Source organism: Artemia franciscana, chromosome 13 (assembly GCF_032884065.1).
Source record: "Artemia franciscana chromosome 13, ASM3288406v1, whole genome shotgun sequence".
Lineage (NCBI taxonomy): Eukaryota > Metazoa > Arthropoda > Branchiopoda > Anostraca > Artemiidae > Artemia > Artemia franciscana.
This window is the reverse complement of record NC_088875.1, coordinates 19,633,418-19,655,484: the sequence shown is the minus strand read 5'-3', so window position 1 is coordinate 19,655,484 and position 22,067 is coordinate 19,633,418. Positions and strand designations below refer to the sequence as shown.

The 22,067-nt window shown below is 35.5% G+C and overlaps 2 protein-coding genes across 5 annotated transcripts in view; one reads left to right on the top strand and one right to left on the bottom strand.

Annotated features, from left to right (window-relative positions):
- Positions 1-498: 498 nt before the first annotated feature.
- On the top strand, positions 499-4,137 carry LOC136034624 (protein disulfide-isomerase 2-like). Its single transcript, XM_065715921.1, has one exon. The coding sequence runs from the start codon at positions 506-508 to the stop codon at positions 2,699-2,701; it is 2,196 nt and encodes a 731-aa protein (XP_065571993.1). The 5' UTR covers positions 499-505; the 3' UTR covers positions 2,702-4,137.
- An 8,894-nt stretch (positions 4,138-13,031) lies between these two features.
- LOC136034623 (zinc finger FYVE domain-containing protein 9-like) overlaps positions 13,032-22,067 on the bottom strand; it is a 67,386-nt gene continuing 58,350 nt past the window's right edge. For all 4 annotated transcript variants that reach the window (XM_065715920.1, XM_065715919.1, XM_065715918.1 and 1 more), the window contains exons 13-14: positions 19,694-19,976; positions 13,032-13,207 (exon numbers count right to left, since the gene is read on the bottom strand). In XM_065715920.1, the coding sequence (XP_065571992.1) occupies positions 13,052-13,207; positions 19,694-19,976 (439 nt within the window). In that variant the 3' untranslated portion in view covers positions 13,032-13,051. The remainder of the gene's footprint in view (positions 13,208-19,693; positions 19,977-22,067) is intronic.

Here is a 22,067-nt window from a genome sequence, read left to right as displayed (position 1 = left end):
TCACAGGACTAAAAGAACGACACGTTCCTCCACTCAGCCAACACGTCATTATATTGTTAACATATTCCTAAGCTAGATAAGATTTAAAAATTCCTTATTCATGTTAAGTCTTACTCCCTGCCTAAACACCCTATCTACCTAGCTGAATAAGTTAACTCTATATTTCTCTAGTCTCGTGTTTCCTAAAGAAAAAGTTAAAATGAAACCTGAAACTCGTTATAAAAAATGATACTAATATCTCTGCAGAGAATTTTGTTTGCCAATGACGTTACAAAAATTCGACAATTTTCAAGGTATTCGGAATCTCTTTTCAAGCTATAAATTAAAAATCTATATATCCATTAAATGTAAAATAAAGTTTAGTAATTAACTTATTGAATGGATTTGAAACTGGTGCTTTAAGAGAAATAGAAAATTATAGAAGAGGAAAATTAAAAAACAATTTTTATTTGATGATCTTTAATAGTGAATAATGCTGATTGTGCAACAGAAAAATCACCAAAACATGAGATTATATTGTTTTTTCGTCTTATCTATACTGCATTCATCTTTCGCATTAGCAAAGAATGATAAGCAGAAAGGAGGCAGTGTCGTTATCCTTGATACTCAAAACTTTGATCAAGTAATATCTTCTAATCAATATGTTTTGGTCAGATTTTACTCTCCTTCGTGTAACTATTGCAATAGTTTAGCCCCGGCATATAGCAAAGCTGCCCAGGAATTGGCTGCTGTGGGGTCATCAATAAAACTAGCAGAAATCAACCTGGCAGAAGAGCAATATATTTCCAATAGATATCGTCTTTCCGAACAGGAACCATTAAAACTATTCAAAAATGGCGTACTATTGGATTACACTGGTGGAACAACCTCAGAATCAATTGTTCAATGGCTCTTGGAAATAGCGAAGCAAGAGAATAATAATGTTGAAAAAGAGGCGACAGTAAAGAAACATAGAAAGAAGAAGAAACAAAGCAAAGAAGTGATTGTTTTGAGCCATCGGAATTTCAATAAAATAATCGATTCTAATGAATATGTTTTAGTCAAGTTTTACGCTCCTTGGTGCACCCATTGCAAGAATTTAGCTCCAGAATATGTCAAAGCTGCTGAGAAATTGGCAACTCAGGGGTCATTAATAAAGCTTGCAGAAATTAACGCAGAGGAAGAACGAGGTATTTCCAAGAGGTATGATATTTCAGGGTATCCAACCTTAAAACTATTCAAAGATGGCAAGCCATTAGACTACACTGGTGGAAGAATGGCGGAATCAATTGTTCAATGGCTCTTGGAAAAAGTGAAGGAAGAGGAGAGTATAGTACATAAAGAAGCAGAAGTAATTGTTCTGAATAATGACAATTTTACCAAGTTTATCGAATCCAATCAATACGTTTTAGTCAAGTTTTATGATCATGAGTGTGTCCATTGCCAGAAATTAGCACCGGAATACAGTAAAGCTGCACAAAAACTGGCTGATGAGGGATCATCGATAAGATTTGCCAAACTTGATGCCTCACAAGAAGAATATTTTGATTGGAAGTATAACATCACAGGCTATCCTACATTAATGCTATTCAAGAACTTCACAACTGAAAGTCCAATAGAATACAAAAGCGGTGGAAGGTCAAGGATGATTGTTGATTGGCTTAAAAAGAATACCGGACGAACCGCAACAAGTTTGAAAAATACAAATAAAGCCAAATCATTCATTAAAGACAATGAAATAGTAATTATTGGATTTTTCAAAGATCAGTCATCAGAGAAGGCTAAACGTTTTTTATCCGTTGCTGCTGATTTTCAGAATTACAAATTTGGAATTACTTCAGAAGATGAAATACTTCTTGGTCTTAACATCCACAATGAGACCATTGTGCTTTTCCATAAGTTAGACGACCGACGAACTGAGTTTGACGATAATTATACAGAGGAAGCAATAAGAGCCTTTATTAATAGAGAATCTTTGCCATTGGTTTTTGATTTAAGTCAGGCAGATGCTAATATTTTCACTGGAGGTCACCAATATCATTTTGTTATTTTCGTTTCAAAGATCTCTGAGCAATATAATCAAGCTCATCAAGCGGCTAAGCAGCTCGCAACTGAGTTTAGAAGACAAGTAATGTTTCTTATTTACGATACAGAAGAAGACAATTTTCTCGCTACACTTTTCGGTGCTAAACGCTCTGAATACCCAACAATGAGATTGGTTCGTATAAATTTACCACAGATTACTAGATACAAACCACAAAAATTCAGTCTTGCTCTAGAAACTATGAGAGCATTCATACAGTCTGTTCTTGATAATAAACTTCAGCCTTTTCTAATGTCAGAGGATATTCCTCAAGACTGGAATACTAAAGCACTGAAAACCCTAGTGGCTAAAACCTTTAACGAGGTAGTTTTTGATGCTGATAAAACGGTCCTAGTCTTATTTTATAGCCCGAGTCATCCACTTTCCACGATGACGATTCCTGTCTTCGAACAACTTGCAGAAAAATACAAAAACAAAAGTAGCATCGTAATTGCTAAAATTGATATTCTTGCTAATCAACTTGAAAGCATACCAACTGATAGTTTTCTTAGCATAAAACTTTTCAAGGAAGGAGACAAAAAGACTGTAAATTATAAAGGTACAGGAACCGTAGAAGATTTAAGTAAATTTATCAAAAAACACCGAAAGTATCTCTTTTATGGTAAAGATGAGCTTTAAGATTCATGATATGTTATTAACATTACTAAACTCTTGATACCAATCCCAACCTGAGTTATATACTAAAAAAAAATGAATTCGGATAAAATCTTGAAACACCAAAATGGACTTCAAAGAATGAAAATAAGCAGGTAAAATTTAGATAAACAGGATTTAAAAGCATAGTATACAAATACAGTACTATATATAACATCAAGGACATTAATAAAATGTACTTTGAATTTAAACTACAAAGTAAGAAGAATTTTAAAGATTGTCAGAAAGAGGGTGGGGGTCAGCAGTTTTGGCCTCATTTAACTCAAAACGACTTGCAAACCACCTTTCCAGCTAACATGTCTACATTCCAAATGCCATTTTCTTTATGCACAAATAACAGTTCAATAGGAACAAATCTTTTTATTTGACAGTGAAACAACAAAAATGTTTCATAGTGAAAATGAAGACATTTTCTTCCATTTATTTTTCTTATAATTTGCACAAACCTATCCCCTCCCCAAAAAACTTTTAAAGCGGCCTTAACCTCTAAAACCCTAAAATATTAATAAATTATTCGGAATAACACAAAGAATATGTTCAATATGATAAAGATTGTCTCTAAAATCAATTATTTAGTTGACAACACCATTACATTGTCGATATCGATGACCGCCTTATTTACATACTCAAAACATAGTTAAGATTTGGACAACTCTTATAGAGATTAAATAAAAAAAAAAAAAATTTTAACTGAAAGTAAGGAGCGACATTAAAACTTAAAACGACCAGAAATTACTTCGTATATGAAAGAGGCTGCTTCCTCATCAACGCCTCGCTCTTTACGCTAAAGTTTGACCCTTTCTCTCAATTCTTCTTTTTAAAACAGTAAAAAACTTTTTTTCGTTAAGATTCTATGACTTCTAGGGGGCGTTTCCCCCTATTTTCTAAAATAACGCAAATTTTCTCGGGCTCGTAACTTTTGATGGGTAAGACTAAACTTGATGAAACTTATATATTTAAAATCAGCATTAAAATGCGATTCTTTTGATGTAGGTATTTCCATTTTTTAGAGTTTTGGTTACTATTGAGCCGGGTCGCTCCCTACAGTTCGTTACCACGAACTGTTTGAATAGAATGGATTTAATACACCGATAATAAATAAGTAGAATTTAATTTAGATTTTCTAATAGCTGTATGCGCTAACTGTAACATGCTATTATTATTACTACTACTGACAACTCACCGCAGCACCAAGCCGCCTGAGGCCAACGTAGCTATGTACGCTCCACCTCGATCCCAATCTATTCAAGGCCTCCCTATTTACACGTTCCCAGGATGTTTTTTATTGTACACTAGCTATTGGGGTACACCAACACCTAGTTGGTGGGGGCGCTTCGCGCTCCCCCCAAGCCCCCCGCGCGCGTAAGTCGTTACGCGCCATATTAGTTACGCACCATTGTAGCTGTGTCCCTGTGTCCCACCTGTGTCCATATATATGTATATGTTTTTATATATATATGTAATATATATTACAAAGTTCTACGTAGAACTTGCGAATATACAACATTCTTCGCTGTCCCATTGTTTGTACATATAAATAGATTGTCAGGTTTACCGACTCTTGAACATGCAACGTATAATTGTCCATGGGAAAAACAATCCGTATTCAGATCTATACCTCATTATTCTAATGATGGCCCTTGAACTTTGTTGATGGTGATTGCTAATCAAACATTCCCTGTGTCCCCATCGTCATTTATATATCCCCCTATGCCCCCCGGCGTCCCCGTTGTAGTTGTGTCCCAGTCGTCATTTATAGTCGACAAACATGACGTCAGTCGACATACAAACATGACGTCAGTCGACACACACTTCCCAGTCGTCATTTGTTTCCCGGTGTCCCAGTCTGTAATTTCTCTTTGAGTGTCCCGGTCGTCATTTATATTCCCTGTGTCCCGGTCTGTATATACATTCGTTTTTGAATTGGTATATGATGAAATAAATTTTTTGTTTTTTTCCTTTTTTTTCTTTTTAGTTTTTTTTTGGTTTTTACCTATTTTTTTGCTTTTTATTGTTTTTCTTTTTTCTTTTTAGTTTTTCTTTTGTAGTTTTTACCTTTTTTAGTTTTTTTTATTTTTATTTTTTTTAGTTTTCTTCTTCTCCTTTATTTTTCAGTTTTTTCCTTTTTTTAGTTTTTTTTCTTTTTCAGTTTTTAGTTTTTTTTATTAGATTTTTTTTTCTTTTTAGTTTTTTTGCTGTTTTTACCCTGTTTTTAGTTTTTTTCTTTTTTTTTCTTTTTTAGTTTCTTACCTTTTTTTAGTATTTTTTTTAGTTTTTTAGCTTTTTTAGTTTTTTTTAGTAGTTTTTACCTGTTTTTTTATTTTTTTTTTAGTTTTTTTTCTTTTTTAGTTTTTTTTTTCTTTTGTATTAATGCTAAAGCCAAGGTTCGAGCCTGGAACCTCTCGGACCTAGAACCTGGAACATAACGCTTTACCAACTCAGCTACTTCGGCTTGAATACATTTACCTTTTTTAGTTATTTTTTATTTTTATTTTTATTTTTTAGTTTTCTTTTTCTCCTTTATTTGTTAGTTGTTTTCCTTTTTTTAGTTTTTTTTTCTTTTTCAGTTTTTTTTAATAGTTTTTATTTTTTTTTCTTTTTAGTTTTTTTGTAGGTTTTGTCTTTTTTTTTTGTTTTTTTTTTTTTACTTTTTTAGTTTTTTACCCTTTTTTAGTTTTTTTAGTTTTTTAGCTTTTTTATTTTTTTTTAGTATTTTCTTTTTAGTTTTTTTTTGTAGTTTTTATCTTTTTTAGTTTTTTTCTTCTTTTGTATTAATGCTAAAGCCAAGGTTCGAACCTGGAACCTCTCGGACCTAGAACCTGGAACATAACGCTTTACCAACTGAGCTACTGTATTTGTATTTGTATCGGATTAACGACGCTTCTTGACTACTAAGGTCCCTGCGTCGGCCCTGTAGTGCATTCCTGCAGCATGGTTCGATCTCTGGGTCCCGTATTACCACGCTAAGGTCAAACCCATGAAGTCGACACACAAACATGACGTCAGTAGACAGACACACAGACAAACAACTTATTTTTATATATATAGATAACGTCAATACATTTCCGCTTCTTTATCTAATTTTCTATTAAATAATCCCCCCGCCCTAAAAAAACAAACATTTATATGCTATTTTTTTACTTTAATATCTCATTTCAAAAGCACAATTTACTGATCTAAATTTTATTCTTTCTCTATTTTTTTTTTTAACTCATTGGCTACAACTTGACCATCGAAATGGTTAGATAAGTTTTACCTATTAACACGTATTATATTCCGACAAAAAGATAGATAAAGAAGACATCTAGATATAAGGTAGGAGCCATGAAATGGACGGAAGGTCAAATTGATGATTCAATCCGTAACTAGGATGAATCAAAGATTAAATAAAACTTTTAATATTGCAAACTTCAAGTACTTTTTTAAGAACAGAATCCATGTAAGCCAGCCAGGGTTTATATTTTTGCTGTTTATTACTTACTTACTTAAATACTTCCATATGGCATTTTCAAATCCAAAATTCTAAAAATTATTTCTATGACAAATCTCTGTTAATCTTACTTCCTCGTTCGGATTGTCGGAGGTCTAGGATGTATCAAATTCCTTTTGTAACCTCTGAAAGGTCAAGGTTTTCGATTAGATACCAAATACCCTTCATTGCTAACAATCATAAGCTGAATGATAAAATTCTGTTTGATCCATCCCAAAAATCTCAGCAAAAATCTCAGCTAAATTTAAAAAAGCAAATATTAAAGATTGTTTGCTAAAATTTTGATTATTCACCATTGATGATGGAAATTTAAATTATTTGATCTCCTTATTTGTGTGTTTGTTTTTGTGTCCCTGTGTCTGGGACGGCCTCCCACGCCCCTCCTGCTTGATATTTATATATTTACTTATCTTTTATGAGTTTTTTTTTCTATTTTATGTGTCTTCTACCGTATTATATTTTGAAATCATTATTACGATGAGATGTTGATGTTTTTTCTTATGTTTTTGCACTGTCCCAGCCTTACGAGCTCTGCTCTCTGTTGGGGCATAATATTGTTTGTGTATTTTTTGAGTTGAATAAAGAAAAAGTTGAAGTTGAACACTTTATCTAATACCGTCAGAGGCACTAATATCACTGAGTTTTTATTTATTATTTTGAAACCCTTCACCACCGCCACCTCCCTTGCCCCCAAGGACATTCTTTGTTTCAATGAGCATAGAAACTAACGAAGTTTTGGCCTATAAATGTACTGCTAGCAAAAAGCAGTTGCGTCTTCGACGGGAGGCAAGGGGGCAGTTGTCTCCCTAATAATTTGAACAGAAATTATTAAGTAGCCTACCTTTAATATTTGAAAAGCTCGTTTTAAGTGTCAAATTTGCTCTTTAATTTGATCAGATAAATTTTTTCAACTAATCCATGCTTGTTTTAAACATAAGGGAAACAAGAAAAATAGGGGTCCATTACACTTCATAATTCGTTCCACATTAACATTTTTCCAAATATCCTGCCTTTGAAACCTTATCATCAAGTAAAATTGTGAACCTAGTTAATGGAAAATTTAAAAAATGTTCTATGCTTCCTGTTTCGCCAAATTTGCTCAGGTCATTTTTTCCCCTGATATTGACGGTGCTTTTACTTTCTAAAATGTATCAGTTTAAGATCAGATTCTCTTGTTTTAAAACTTTCAAAAGTGGAAATGAATACACCGTTTACATATACAAATGGAACAGAAATGGAATCATTGAAGAATAAGAAGGTAGATATTCAGTGATTATAATTTCTTGAATGAAAAAGAAAATAAAACTTACTGCTTTTTATAATGATATTTGTACTATAGCTAGATAGGTCAAATCGATTGTAGTTTGGTCATGGAATTCGGTAGAGGTGGATCCGCTCCAGGAATCTTTTATTCATTTCAATTTGTATTTCCATTATTTAATTGAAATTCCGATTCTCTTATTTGACATTGAAACACCTAAAAAGTGGTGATAACGTCCTACTCCTTACGTTTGAGACTCACAAACTTACCCATAAATGAAGAACTGCCTATTTTCACAGTTTTCTAAATATTTCCCTAAAAGAAAATTGACATAAATTGGCTAAGAATTATGACCGGAATTAGTCGCATTTCACACAACGCCAGCACTACATGAGGGACATTTATCTCTGCATCAGCAATGTGTACGAAATGTCTGCTGATAATAGGATAAAGTGAATTGTGTTGCGAGAGCAACACTTTGGTTTTGTCCTGTTTTTTTCCTATGCCGCCGATGTCGGCTTATTCCTGGAAACTGGTAAGGGTCTAACCTGTGCGAAGTGTGGACCTCAGGCCGGATTGATGAATATGGCATTACATTTTGGAAAGCTCCGCAGAATTCATGCCTGGGGCCAAAAAGGATGATTTTTGCTTGTTCACGAGCCAGGGCCTATGGTGTGCGAAGTGAAGTGGAGTTATATAGCCTATGTCAGAGAGGAGTATCTGAAGTTGTGCAGACAAGCTTTCGTTTCATCAAACCATGTTTCTGCTTTCGAGTGGAAAGCTCCGTTCTAGCAGGCAAGCAGGCAGGCACCACTTTCAAGTTGAAGATGGACTAAAATCTATAAGTGTTAAACGTATGCGGCAATTACCCGGCCCCACAGCCAATATATCTTCTTTGAGTGATAAATAGAAAAATTTACAGAAGCAAAAAAGCGGCATTTCCCCACGGGTCCGAAAGTGCTGCCGTGATTTCGGCTGGGTTTATCATTTGTTTTTTCGGACTTGGGATTGAGGTAGAGAAATGTTATCAGATGTACCTCTTAAACTTTGAAATTCTGTCATTGCTAAAAAAATTGGAGCTTATCCTTTGCTCCTTTCTAAGTGGTGACGTTAGAAAGTTGGCCTACGACAAAAAAATCAACTTTTGAACTAAGACAGATAGAATTTTTTTTCGACGGCAATCGATAGCTCTTGATGAGCTGATCAAAGTGTATGTCATCCATTTTTTGATACAAAAGTTCCTTCATGAGATATACTAGTTTGAAAGTTTCAAGGGGTTGACAACTTCAGTATTAGGGTACACACTGAAACCAAAAATAAGCCGATACCAATTGTGAGACATGAAGGGGACTTGTAAAGAAAGGTCAGCTGTTAGCTCATAATCGTCTTCGGCAGTGAGGGGTTTGCAAATTTTGCTATTTGGTGTACCTATTATTTGTTGCCAGTGTATTTGATGATAAGACCAAGTTGGTTCCAGTGGTAAGACATGTAGGGGACTTGTAAGTAATAATCGTCTGTTAGGCTACAATCATCTTTAGTGAGGAGGGGTTTGTAACTTTTGCTAGTTGGTGTAGCCTACCCATACTCACTGTAACCTAGAATTAAGTGTTTACGCAACGGGTACAAACGATAACGTAAAACAACGAGGCAGTTTCGTAATAATTAATAGAGTGTCATCTACGGTATTTAGATCCTGAAAAGTCACGGATAGCTTTATAATAGGAACTAGACTAAATAAGATATTGTTCCAAGTCTTGATCTGTCACGATGTCTACGATTGAAAAGGATAAAGTTCAACTGCCTGCAAATTCAATTTAGTCCCTTCTTTCGATATTCTTTTGTTATTGTTGTTTTTCAACGCTGAGGAATAGCCTTTGATCATGTGATTACTGATCGCGTTTTTCTTTGAACATAACGTTTTAAAAGCTTCGATAGGCTCACAACTTCAGCGTTTAACCGATAGCAAAGAAACAAAACTAAAGTGTTGCTCTCGCAACACTTTATTCGGCGAAGCCGGACAAAGGTTGCCGCAACACCTCACGTTGCTCAGGCAACGTAGGTCTAATTTAAACCAAATATGTTCATTTTTCTCAAAACTTGAAATTTTTCTGTGCAGGTATAAGCAGTACTAACCGATTCTCTTTTTCGAACGTTATCAGTTTCATCATGGAGTACTAGTAGACACGGTTTTGCTTGTAAAGGGAATTACAGACGTAAAAACAATATTCAGTGTAACTCCCCTCTGGAAATGGATACTCCCCATACCCTGTTTTAAACAAGAAAATTTTTGTGATTTTTTTATAGAATTCTTTTTTTTTACAAATATACAAAGGGAAAGGTAATTTACAAACTCTAGGAGTCAATCTTCCCTTCCAATTGACATCCCTGGCAATTTTTAGTTAATTTAAGGTTTCAGCCACGATGATGGCAAGAATTGTTCAGATTGTTTTATATTCTTTGTCAAACAATGCTCAACGAATAAGTTAATAATCCTTACTTACTTAGACCCTCCTACGCTTGGGGCACATAGGGCAGCGACGGTTGACTTCCAACTTGACCGATCTTGTCCTAAAAACCAAAATTTTATTAAAAGTGAAAAAAAACTTTAAACTTTACATTAAAAGTAAAGACCAAAGTTCATTAAAAGTGGCTCGGAGACTCATCGCCTCTTTCTCCAGGGATCTACCAAGTGTGCTGCTTTGTCTGCAAATCATTTGAATGCTGGATGGGGTCCAACACCATAAATCGTGTGGGAGGTGTCTATCGCTCATGTAGGTTTTATGCCCCCAATGCTTCCATCTTCTCATTTTGACCTCGTCGGTCACCAGTGGTTGTTTGGTGTCAGCCTTAATCTGGGCATCCGTTACTCTATCGGTCCAATGTACCGCAAATTCTACGCAGGCAATTATTCTCGAAGCCAAGTAGCTTTTCTCAGCATACTTTGAAAGGCTCCAGGACTTGCATCCATATAAAAGTACACAGAGTACATTACTCCTTAACAATCGCAATTGGAACTTCTGACAGTAGTATCTGTATCTCCAATATTCTTCAGTTGAGAAAATGCTCCACCTGGATATGCTATGCGTAGCAAGACTTCTGTCACAATTCCCATCTTGGGGAATCGTACTACCGAGGCACTTAAATTTTCCTCTTCTATATCAGTGCCTTAGTATCGAATCCCAGCTAATATGGTCGTCAAAACAGCGTTTGACATACTTTTCGTTTTATTAATATTGATCTTCAGGCCCATAGGGGCAGCTTTTGCTGCTAATTCATTCAGATTATGTTGAATGTCCTCTTGGCAGTGAGCTATGAGAAAAATATCGTCAGCAAAATCGCTGTCGTGTACTTGACGCTCGAGGCTTAGTTATATGCCTCCTCTAAAGTGGAAAGCTCGAAGAGCAAAATCAGTAAGTATTGCGAATAATATTGGAGAGAGTAAACATCCTTGACGAACACCGGAATCAAGAGGGAACCACTCTGACAGCCCATTTTCCATCTGGGCTGCACAAACCTGTGCAGCATACAGGGTTGTAGTCATATTCACAATTTTCTGAAGCATTTCATACGCTAGGAGAATTTTCCACATTGCCTCTCGGTGCAGAGAGTCAAATGCTTTCAAGAAGTCTATAAACATTGAACATATAAGAAGTTTATAAACATTGAACATATAAGAAGTTTATAATTCAAACTTTATTTTTGGAATAATTTCAAATTTCAAATATGGTCGCTATTTAAATGTGAGAAATATGTCAGAATATAATGTTACATAATCAGTGCTATTGTGTTGCCTATGATTTTTGTTTAGGCTTTATGTGGCCCATTGATATCAATGCTATTTATCAATATAAATTGGCGAACGCAAAAAACAATCAATCTAATAAAAAATCATAAATAATATTTCAATAAATCTCGTATATTAGAAGTTTACTACAACAAATTAAGTCTTACAGAGTAAAATCTTATTCAAAATTGCAAGCAAATGAATAGCGCAGTCCCTGGGAGAATAAATTATGAGATTAAGCATCCTGTGCTGGACGTGAGGGTTGATAGATGTGGAGGAGGAACAAGTACTGCAGCATTAGTTGCGAATCTGGCAGAAAAAAGCCAGGTGTATATGACATTCACCTTTGACCATCCGAAAGCTTGTTTAGGCTATACTACTGTCGTTTGCAGCAGCTCATTGCTGTCAATTTTAGTAAAAGCCAAGCTTATACTTATGATTGTTTAATGTTTGCTTATGGTTTTAATGTATTACGTAATGTTTCTAAATTCACCAAGTAGCATATTAGTTAAATAGTTACTTTTCTTCATTACCACTGACTAGTACCTACTCTTCCACCCCTCCCCCTTTCATAGGATTCATTTTTAATAAACTGCTCGGTGATATATACTCTGATTTCATTTCAATTCAATTTTTTTCCATCCATGCAAGAGGATGATTCTTTTAATTTTTTTTCTTTCTTGTCGTTGGTTTTAATTTATCAATCTTTTGCCTATTTTTTTCTATCAAAAGAGGTCTTTAATCTTTTTTTTCTTTAAATATATATTTCGAACTGATGCTAGCTTCGTGGAAGTTTTTACCCAAAGATATTCTTTTGGCCTAATGTCACCGACTTAACTTTTTTTTCCTTTATTTTTCTGCGTTTCATTGTTTTCATGACTATTGCTACCAACACGTCTACTCCAAACCTGATTTTTTCACTGGTGCAACTAAGACACCAACCACAGTTTTTGTGACGAAATGAACCCTCTCTCGACTTTTTAAGAACATCCGTTACACAAGAAATAAAGAATATATGGCAGTCAAATTGCTGTCTACTTAGTCTTCACTAGCACATTGACCATGATAAGAACTTGTGTATTTGCATCAGACACGCAATTCTCTTCTGCTTCCTATGTTTAAAGGCTAGCTGGCAAAGGGCCTCACTAGTGAACATGATAAGGAAGATGTTTTCCTTTTTTCACTGTTTTCTCACTTGGTGGTCTATAAACCGTAAACTATCGGTTTGTCATTTTTTGGCATACATTAACATTACAAATTAAGACAGTCAGGGCCGGATAAAGGGCGATTCGAGTGATTGAACCCCACATTTGAAGGGCCCCACGTTGCCATCAAAACGAACAAAAAAAAAAGATTCGAAATTTAAAGCAAATTGTTTTTGACAATAAGGAATAAAATATACTTATTCTCAGTTTACATTGCTGAATGAGATTTATTAATGTAGTTGTTCCAATATAATATAAGAAGCTGATAACCGAAGTTCATATGAAATTTATTGAATTTAATCGAGATAGTTCTAAATTAGAGAGATTTTACGCTACATACTTGAACTACTTTATTTACGAAAACGACTATGCGAGTATGTTTTATCCAAATATTTAATATATGGAGATCCCACAAAAAAATCCAATGCGGGGACCCATGGCAACTACTCAATCCTGTTTCTGAAGACAGCATTTCACAGTAAGTCTAAATTTCAACTTGGAAGGCAAGTATAAATAGAACACATTCAACTGGAAGAACATATTCAACTTGGAAGAACATATTCAATAAAATTTACTAATCCTTATTAACTATATAAAACCACAACTCAACAACAAACGTTCCTTCAAATTTCTGTGATTCAGTAAGCATCACGGGTATCAGATTGGTATCCAAATCGCTAGTGTAGGCTGACGGAAGGGCCTCTCCACAACTCCCTGCAGCATACTCAGGCTGAAAAAAATCAAGATGAATTCAGAGTAGAATAATAGCGGACAATGATTACTTACTCACTAACGAACTCATAAAAACACGTAAAAAGGAACAGATGGAAATAAAATGACAATGCATCCTGGGCCAAATCAGAACCCAAAAATAGTCACTGGTTGATTCAATATTTTCTTCTTTATATTAGTAGTATGTTTTCCATTGACTAATCTCCCATCGCTTTTTAACACTTTTTAAAATTATCAGTGTGTGAGCATAAAATAAATTATTTTAAACATTATAATACGTTGAAAAAGCTTAGAAACCAAATTTAAAAAGAAACATAGCATCATAAATATTTGTTCAGGCACACTAAGTAATGCATTTCTATGATAAAGAAACACTAGATGACATAGCAAATATATAGATATATATTTGGCTAAAAGGCGTAACTGTAGTTTGAATTGACTCTGGCACTAAGCTTTTTGTCCCGTACTATAATAGGCATTTTGTCACATAACTTCTATATTTGACAACACTGAGGGAGCAAGAGTTTTAAAAACAAACATGAGATTTCCCAGTAGACAAAGCTCATGTAATGAGAAGAATCTTAGTTATCCAATTGTCTTCAAAGCCCTGTGGAAATGGCCAGTCAAGAATCTTCGAGAACCTCATCTTATGAGATCTCCAATTGCCTTCAAATGGCTCATAGAAATTTATAGACTATTTGAATTACCCTTATTCTATGACTATCTACATTATTTCTGGACTGATAGACTATTTAGGGACTGATAGACTATTTATGGACTGATAGACTATTTATCAACAATCGAAATTAAATCATTTTTATACAATTCTTAAAAAGACTTATGCCAGCTTTGCCTCTACCTCAGACAAAACGCTTCTGTCTAAATCCTGCCAAAAATTGCTCTTGGTAGTACTTCCACTCCCCTTCCCTCACAAAGAACTTCCCTTACTCTTGGACGGGTGCATCTGCAAGCATTAAAGCGTTATGTTATATTTACAATTGGCTTATTTTTCCCTGAGTCTATCAAGGAGGCACACTCGTGCCTCTATAAAGAGGCGACACACGACAATGTTAAGCGATCTTCGGTTCCAGTGGTCGCAGACGGATGGGGAGGGATGCATTTCGTAGCCCGAGCTCCAACTAAGAAACCTGCAAAATTTCATCCCCCTCCAACTTTTTCTTCATGGGGAAAATCTGGCCGAAAGTTTCGACCTGTCAACCCAAGCCCCCCTTTAACGTTGTCCGATCGGGCTGAAATTCACAAGTTAAGGTCCCCTAGGGCCCAGGAGCTTATCCGCGAAATTTCAGCTTGATCCGATAACTCCTTCCCTGTTTTCCAGAAACCACGCATAGCCACTTAAAATTCATTTACTTTCTTTTTCGCCACGCCTACAGGTCACATCCGACATCGGATCTGGGTGTACGAAGACTCATTCGATGCGGAATTCTCCGAGTAAGTGCCCATGAAAGTTTCGTAGGAAAATCTTAACCCCCCGAAAGTTTCGACCCTCCAACCCCCCACCCCTTTTAACGTTGTCCGATCGGGCTGAAATTCACAAGTTAAGGTCCCCTACGACCCAGGAGCTTATCCGCGAAATTTCAGCTTGATCCGATAACTCCTTCCCTGTTTTCCAGAAACCACCCATTAGCTATTTAAATTAACGGATTTCTCTCCATAAGAGCCCATGTTAATTTGAAATTTTTAAAAGCTATTGAGAAGTTATATTAACACACATGCAAGTTATTAGCTCAGTTGGTAGAGCGTGAGACTTTTAATCCTCTGGTCAAGGGTTCAAGTCCCTTACGGGCGATTTTTTTTCACAACATCAAAAAAATTTTGATAACACCTGGACAGCTTATCATTTGAGAGATAACAGAATATTAGCTTCTTATGAGCAAAAGAAACATTTCGGTCATTCTATCTATTTTTTTTTCTATTTTATACAATGATTTAAAAGCGGGGGTGGGTTCCTCTCCTAATTCCTGTACGAGGAGTACAGGAACTATTAAATTACATCCACCATGGATTGTAGAAAAACGTACAGAATTAATATGAAAAAAAATTAAACCTGTACAAAAGAGTCTTTAAAAGCGGGGGGTTTGCCTCTCCTAATAGTCTTCTTATAGTCCTAATAGTCTAATAGTCCCATGTTAATTTTTGAAATTCTTAAAAGTTACGAATATCAACATTCAAGTACATCAAAATAATCAGCTCGGCACGGCGAGAATGACTGCAAGCATCATAAAAATCCAGCTCCATTCCAGAAAAATTTTTGATAACACCCGGACAGCTTATCATTTGAGAGATAACAGAATATTAGCTTCTTATGAGCAAAAGAAACATTTCGGTCATTCTATCTATTTTTTTTTCTATTTTATACAATGATTTAAAAGCGGGGGGGGGGGGCGGCAGCCACCCAAGTTCCTCTCCTAACTCCTGTACGAGGGGTACAGGCGTTATTAAATTACATCCACCATGGATTGTAGAAAAACGTACAGAAATAATATGAAAAAAACTTCGTTTTCTTAAAGAGTTAAAGAGGCTGCGTCCCAAAGTCGAACCTTAAAACGTACAGGAATTAGAAGAGGCAGTTGGGGGGCTGCCGCCCCCCAAACCCCCAGCTTTTAAAGACTCTTTTGTACAGGTTTTTTGTTTTTTTGCTAACCCCCAGCTCTTGGCTTCGGAAAGGCCCTCTTTTAATTAACAAAAAATTGAAATGAATGAATAATGGAATAACTTCGAAAAATGTTAAACACAAGAGGACAGGAGAACCATTGCGCCGAAACTAGTAATTAGTAACAATGAAGTCCCCCTCCAAAAAAAAACCTGTACAAAAGAGTCTTTAAAAGCTGGGGGTTTGGGGGGCGGCAGCCCCCCAACTGCCTCTTCTAATTCCTGTACGTTTTAAGGTTCGACTTTGGGACGCAGCCTGTTTAACTCTTTAAGAAAACGAAGTTTTTTTCATATTATCTAAGAATGTAACCATAAAAAGAATTGAGCCTGTGAAGTGACTTCATGCTCTACATCTGTATATTTCTTTTTCAAACTGATTTTTTCAGCAAATGGTAAAATGCTTTCAGTCTAGCTGCAATAAACAATAAAAGTGAAGGTGACAACTAAAATTCACACCACTTTTCTTTTCTTGTCTTTTTGGTACTGTCGTCATTGAGATAAAAGAAAGAGGGTCCTATTTTAAATTTAAGGAAAAAGAATTCATTAAAATTTTCTGCCGACTTCTACAGAAGTGCAGCTACACATGTGTTTTGGCATAAAGATAATAGGTGATGACTTTAAAGCAGACAATGAATCTCCAAGCACTTATGCTGACAGAGCTTAAGAATCATCAGAATCCATTAAATCTTTTTAGGCTTTCATGGATTTCGCAAAGATATTAGTAGTGAATTTACATGTGTATCGAAGAAAATTGCCTTGAAAACGAAGGACGATGGTAATACCATTAATTCTAAATTAATGAACGCCGATACTTTTCTAAAGGATATAATGCATACGATGTGAATAACACAATATCCAACCTGATAATATGGGAAGCTCCCAAAACACATTAGCTGACAATAGGACGTACATGAAGTCGTAATGGCAGGTAGCTACTGAAGGAGATAAGACACCCTAAAATATAGTATTACTAGCAAATGAATTGACTTCTTGGTCATCTATCGCCATTCGTTATGGGCGACAGCTCGGATAAGGCTAAGTTTTTAACCTTTAGCCCTTGCAAATATAGACTTGTACCATCTCCTATTACTCTCTACAATTGACATCTTGGGCTTCCAACCCTTGCTTGTTTCTTATATTAACGTTTGTTTTTTGTTTAATTTTCAGTTTGTTTGTTTTAACGTTTGTATTAACGTTTGTATACTGTTATACAAAATTAAGCGAATATAATACAATTACAAAAAATCAGATAAATAAGAGTTGGCAAAAGAATATGCTATCAAAAATCGGAAATATTGAAATAATGAATTTGGTGATAAGCCCCTTATTTGTAGTGCTTTATTAGTTATTACTTATTTATTAGTAATTGCTTATTAGTTAGTGCCTTTGCTTTAGCTTTTTAGATAAGTTTTGTCATTTGATGGTCTGGGCTGTTGGACAAAAATTTCTTCTTGTTGTTCAAATGACATATCTTTCCAAACCATTGAAAATTAAATCATGTGATGTTGGTTGGTATTCAGTTTAAAAATCTGAAATGTTGAAATAATGAATTTGGAGATAAGCCCCTTATTACCACACATGTAAATTAGAACCTTTTTGATATTTCGCTTTAAATAGAATTGATGATTTTAAAAAATAAAAAAAGACATGTTTTCAACAGATATTGACAGAAAGGATACAATTGTAAGTTACTGAGTTTAACAAGAGCTAAGAGCTCATATGGCACTTGTGATGATGTCAGAAGAGCCAAGAGCTCATATGGCATGAGTTCCAGCAAAATTACAAGAATCAATAGATTTATTTAAAAGGAAAATCAGAGGGTTAATGCCGGTCGTGATTTAATATAAGAGCTCTGAGACACGAGGTCCTTCTAAATATCAAAATTCATTAAGATCCGATCACCCAATGGTAAGTTAAAAAAAAAACCTCATTTTGTCTAATTTTTCCTCTCCCTTCAGCCCCCCAGGATGGCCGAATCGGAGAAAACGACTTTAAAAAGTCAATTTTTGCAAGTCCCTGACACGTCCACCAATTTTCATCGTCCTAGCACGTCAAGAAGCACCAAACTCACCAACACACTGGACACCCCTAACTCCCCCAAAGAGAACGGATCCAGTCCTATTACGTCAATCACGTATCTACAACATTTGCTTATTCTACCCACCACGTTTCATCCCGATCTCTCCACTCTAAGCGTTTTCCAAGATTTCCGGTGTCCCCCCTCCAACTCCCCCAATGTCAACAGATATGGTCAGGGTTTAAAATAAGAGCTCTGAGACATGAGTTCCTTCTATATATCAAATTTAATTAAGATCCGGTCACTGGTTCTTAAGTTAAAAATACCTCAAATTTTCTAATTTTTCCGAATTAACACACCCCCCCCCAACTCCACGAAAGAGAGCGGATCCATTCCAATTATGTCAATCACGTATCTAGAACTTGTTCTAATTCTTCCCATCAAGTTTCATCCCGATCTCTCCACTCTAAGCGTTTTCCAAGATTTCTAATTACCCCCTCCAACCCCCTATGTCCCCGGATTCGACTCGAATTGAAAATAGAGCATCTGAGACATAAGATCTTTGTATATATCAAGTTTCATTAAGATTCGAACACCCATTCGTAAGACAAAGCTACCCCAATTTTCATGTTTTCAAAGATTTCCGGTTTTCCCCCTCCAACTCCCCCCAATTTCACCAGAACCTAGTCTGGTCCCTGATACGCCTGCCAAATTTCATCATCCTAGCTTATCTGGAAGTGGCTAAACTAACAAAACCAGGACCGACAGACGGAGAGACCGACAGAATTTGCGATCGCTATATGTCACTTAGTAAATACCAAGTGGAATGAAAACAGAATAGGATCTATCATTTTACATATTCCTGGTATTTGACTTATCTTCTATTTTGAATTTTCATTTTTTTTTCTTTGAAGGTGTAGTTGTGTTTGAGAGCTAATAGAACGACAGTGTTATAATTATATGGACTATAAGGGCTTTCAAGTTAAACTAACTGAATCTGTTTACTTATTTTCACGATTCAAAATGGAAATACTGACAAAAATAAGGTACTACCCTAAAACCTCCTAATTTTGGTACACCCCCCAAAAAAATCTTTAAAAAAATTCCAGATTTCAAGCATGAATGAAGGGCCAAGGAGGGCCAAAGAGGCGAAAAATTTTTGACTTTGATGCATTCGGTACTTCAAGCAGGCGGCACTGTTAATTGAAGATGATAGATATAGAATTAAAATAAATTCAAGCTGTACAGCAATTTAATAGTTTTACTTGTTTGTATGGAAAAAGGAAGGTAAACAGTGCCTTTTAAAGTGATAATAGCCAAGATCTGATGGCCTGAAGTTAAATGGCTATGACCGTACCATATACTTCGCTCAACTTTTAAGACCAATGAACATTTACTAGATAATTTAAGAATGCGAATAAAGGTCTCTTTAGAACGAAAACCTGGACCAATCAATTACAGCAAAACCATAGATTATTAGGGCATTAGGCCTATAGTGAATAATACGAATTATCGGTTTATGCATGAACTAGAACACAGCTATTAAACGGAATACCATATCCAAATTTGTAAGCTTGCACATACTCATTTTGTTTTCATTTTTAACAGATTGTTCACTGTTCACTCATTTTCTCCCTCTTCAGATTGCTTAATCTTAATTATACTAATGACCCCCCCCCCTACACCTTAAAAAAACCATAAATGTCATATACACCGAAAAAGCAGGCTCAACCATACCTGAAAAGAAAAAAACCTTAAATGTGAATAGCAGCAAACTTGAAGAAATGAACTTACTTCAGCTGAGTCAAGGGTCAATCGAACAGCCATCAAAGAAAGACCAGCCTCTGACAAGCTGTCTAAATGCTTTGAAAGAGCACTGCAAGTTGAATTAGCAATCGCTTCGCAACTCTTTGAGAGTTGAGGTGGTGGCGATGAGACAGAATCCTCTTTGTCTCTTTGGATGATATACAAGTCATTCCATCTAATTGCTTTTTTATTGCATTGAAGCTCCATGCCAGAACGAACTTTTGTTGATTGTTTGCCAGCTAGTGACATGTTATCGATGGGACTTATTACCCTAGAAATAACACTAAATTAAAATTGTGTTATAAAACGTAAAGCCATGGTGGCACAGTGAGCATGATCTCTGTTTGGCAATAGAGCCCGAGTTCAATCTCAGCTGGTACACAAGCCTGGAATCGCATGGAAATTATGCATCAGCGTCTCCAAACAATCCAACAAGAAGGCTCATTTAAACAGAACAAACCCAGATAGACATAGACATAGAAAAAGAAAGATTACAATACTTATGGTGAATAAAACAGCGCCCTATTTATCTTTTCATTTTTCTATTTTGAACACAGCCAGCATCATTTAAAGCATTTTCAATGAAAAACTCTGGTTTATTTTGAGTGCTTTGATATACCACAAAAAAGAAAAAAAAGATAGCACCAAACAAAGAAAAACTAAGAAAGAAAACAGTTTGGCTAAGCCCGCTACAGAAAGACACACTTTGGCTATCCTATTTTCAGTTATTCTGTTTTTCATTATCAATTTGGTCAGGTCCTTGAAAAACGAAAAGAACCGCATTCAATATTTATACCAAAAAAAGACGAAAAACCTCTCAATATTCTGGACATTTTTTTCTTCAGATGAAATTAATACAACAGGTGTATCAATATCAAATCGGTAATTTGAACACTTTTAGAAATTTTCTTCAGGCTTTTTTTGGGGGCTTGAATCAATTTCAACCAATGAAATCCCAAGCCCCCAATTTATTCGCATATTTTCATTTTATTCTTTGAGAATTTATGTGTTCCTTAGAGATGAAGTAAAGAATTATAACATAGCAGCTGGCAACGGCAAACTGGTATGAGTTTATCTTCTTCCATAGTCGTGTGAATCAAACTCCCCCCCACCCAAAAAAAAAAAAAAAAAAACAAGGATGAGGAATCGGCTGGAATTCTTCTCCTGACACAATAGAACGTTTCAAGAACTAAACACAGTCAAAATAATATTTGATTGTTTGGATCCGTTAACTTTGTTTTGATCGACTCCATCCAAATTATCCCATTATAAAGGCGCTTTTTTCGACTTTTATCAACTTCTATACCTTCATCCGGCGTAGTTTGTTGATTAAAAATAAAGTGGAGGACAAACAAAAGCCAGCTAATCAGATTCATTCTTGTTTAGCATCTAGACTTGACAAGTACGAGTTAAAGAGATTTGATTACGATATAATGAGCCGACAGCTCTTTTGTAAGTAATATTTTGAAGCATCCGGAAGTTTGAACAAAATGGATGAACTTTTAGATGTTCAACAAGTTCAGGGTGGTAAAATAGGTTTGAAAATTCATGTTAACAAGACCAAGTCGCTAAGGCCGAGAATAAGTTAAGATGAAAAGGTGGTGTTGGGTAACGAAAAGACTAATCAATTGGACAGCTTCACTTGTCTTGGTAGTATTATTAGTACAGACAGTGGGAGCTTTGAAAATATTAAAAGTAGAATGGCAACGACTCAGGGTGTTTTTTTTTTCGCAGTTGAAAAAAGTTTGAAAGAATAATAAAAGTCTACGAGCCAAGATGAGACTATTCGAATTTACAGAAAATTTGCTAAATGTTTGCCAGAGAAACTGTCCAAAAGGATTATTTTGGGTACCCGGCTGACTAACCGCATTTCAAACAATAGGTTGTACGAAAAGTGCGGTTCAATCCCGCTTTCTAGGGCTAAAATAACAGAAAGCTTGAGATGGCTAGGGCACGTTCCATGGATGAAGGATGACAGATTGCTGAAGATTGCCCTTTTCGTCAAACCGTCTAGGGCTAAACAAAAAGCAGGTCGTCCGTGGTTAGTGTGGGAGGATATCGCAAAGAACGATTTCAGAGGAATGTTCCTGGGAGGGTGCAAAGAGGAAGACTTTGAATAGATAAGGATGGAGGACGGGCATGCATAGCTGCGTTGGCCTCAGGTGGTTTGGTGCTGCAATGACTTATTAGTACTAGTAGTAGTAGTTGCCTACATTTTGGAGTATCTTCAAATAATATTCTAATCTAGTATTTACATTGAAATCTTAGCGGAATGTTTTTCATCAGTCCAAAAATCGACACTTAATTTATTGATTTCATTTTCACTTTTATTGGTTTGACATCACAAACCTACTGATGAGAG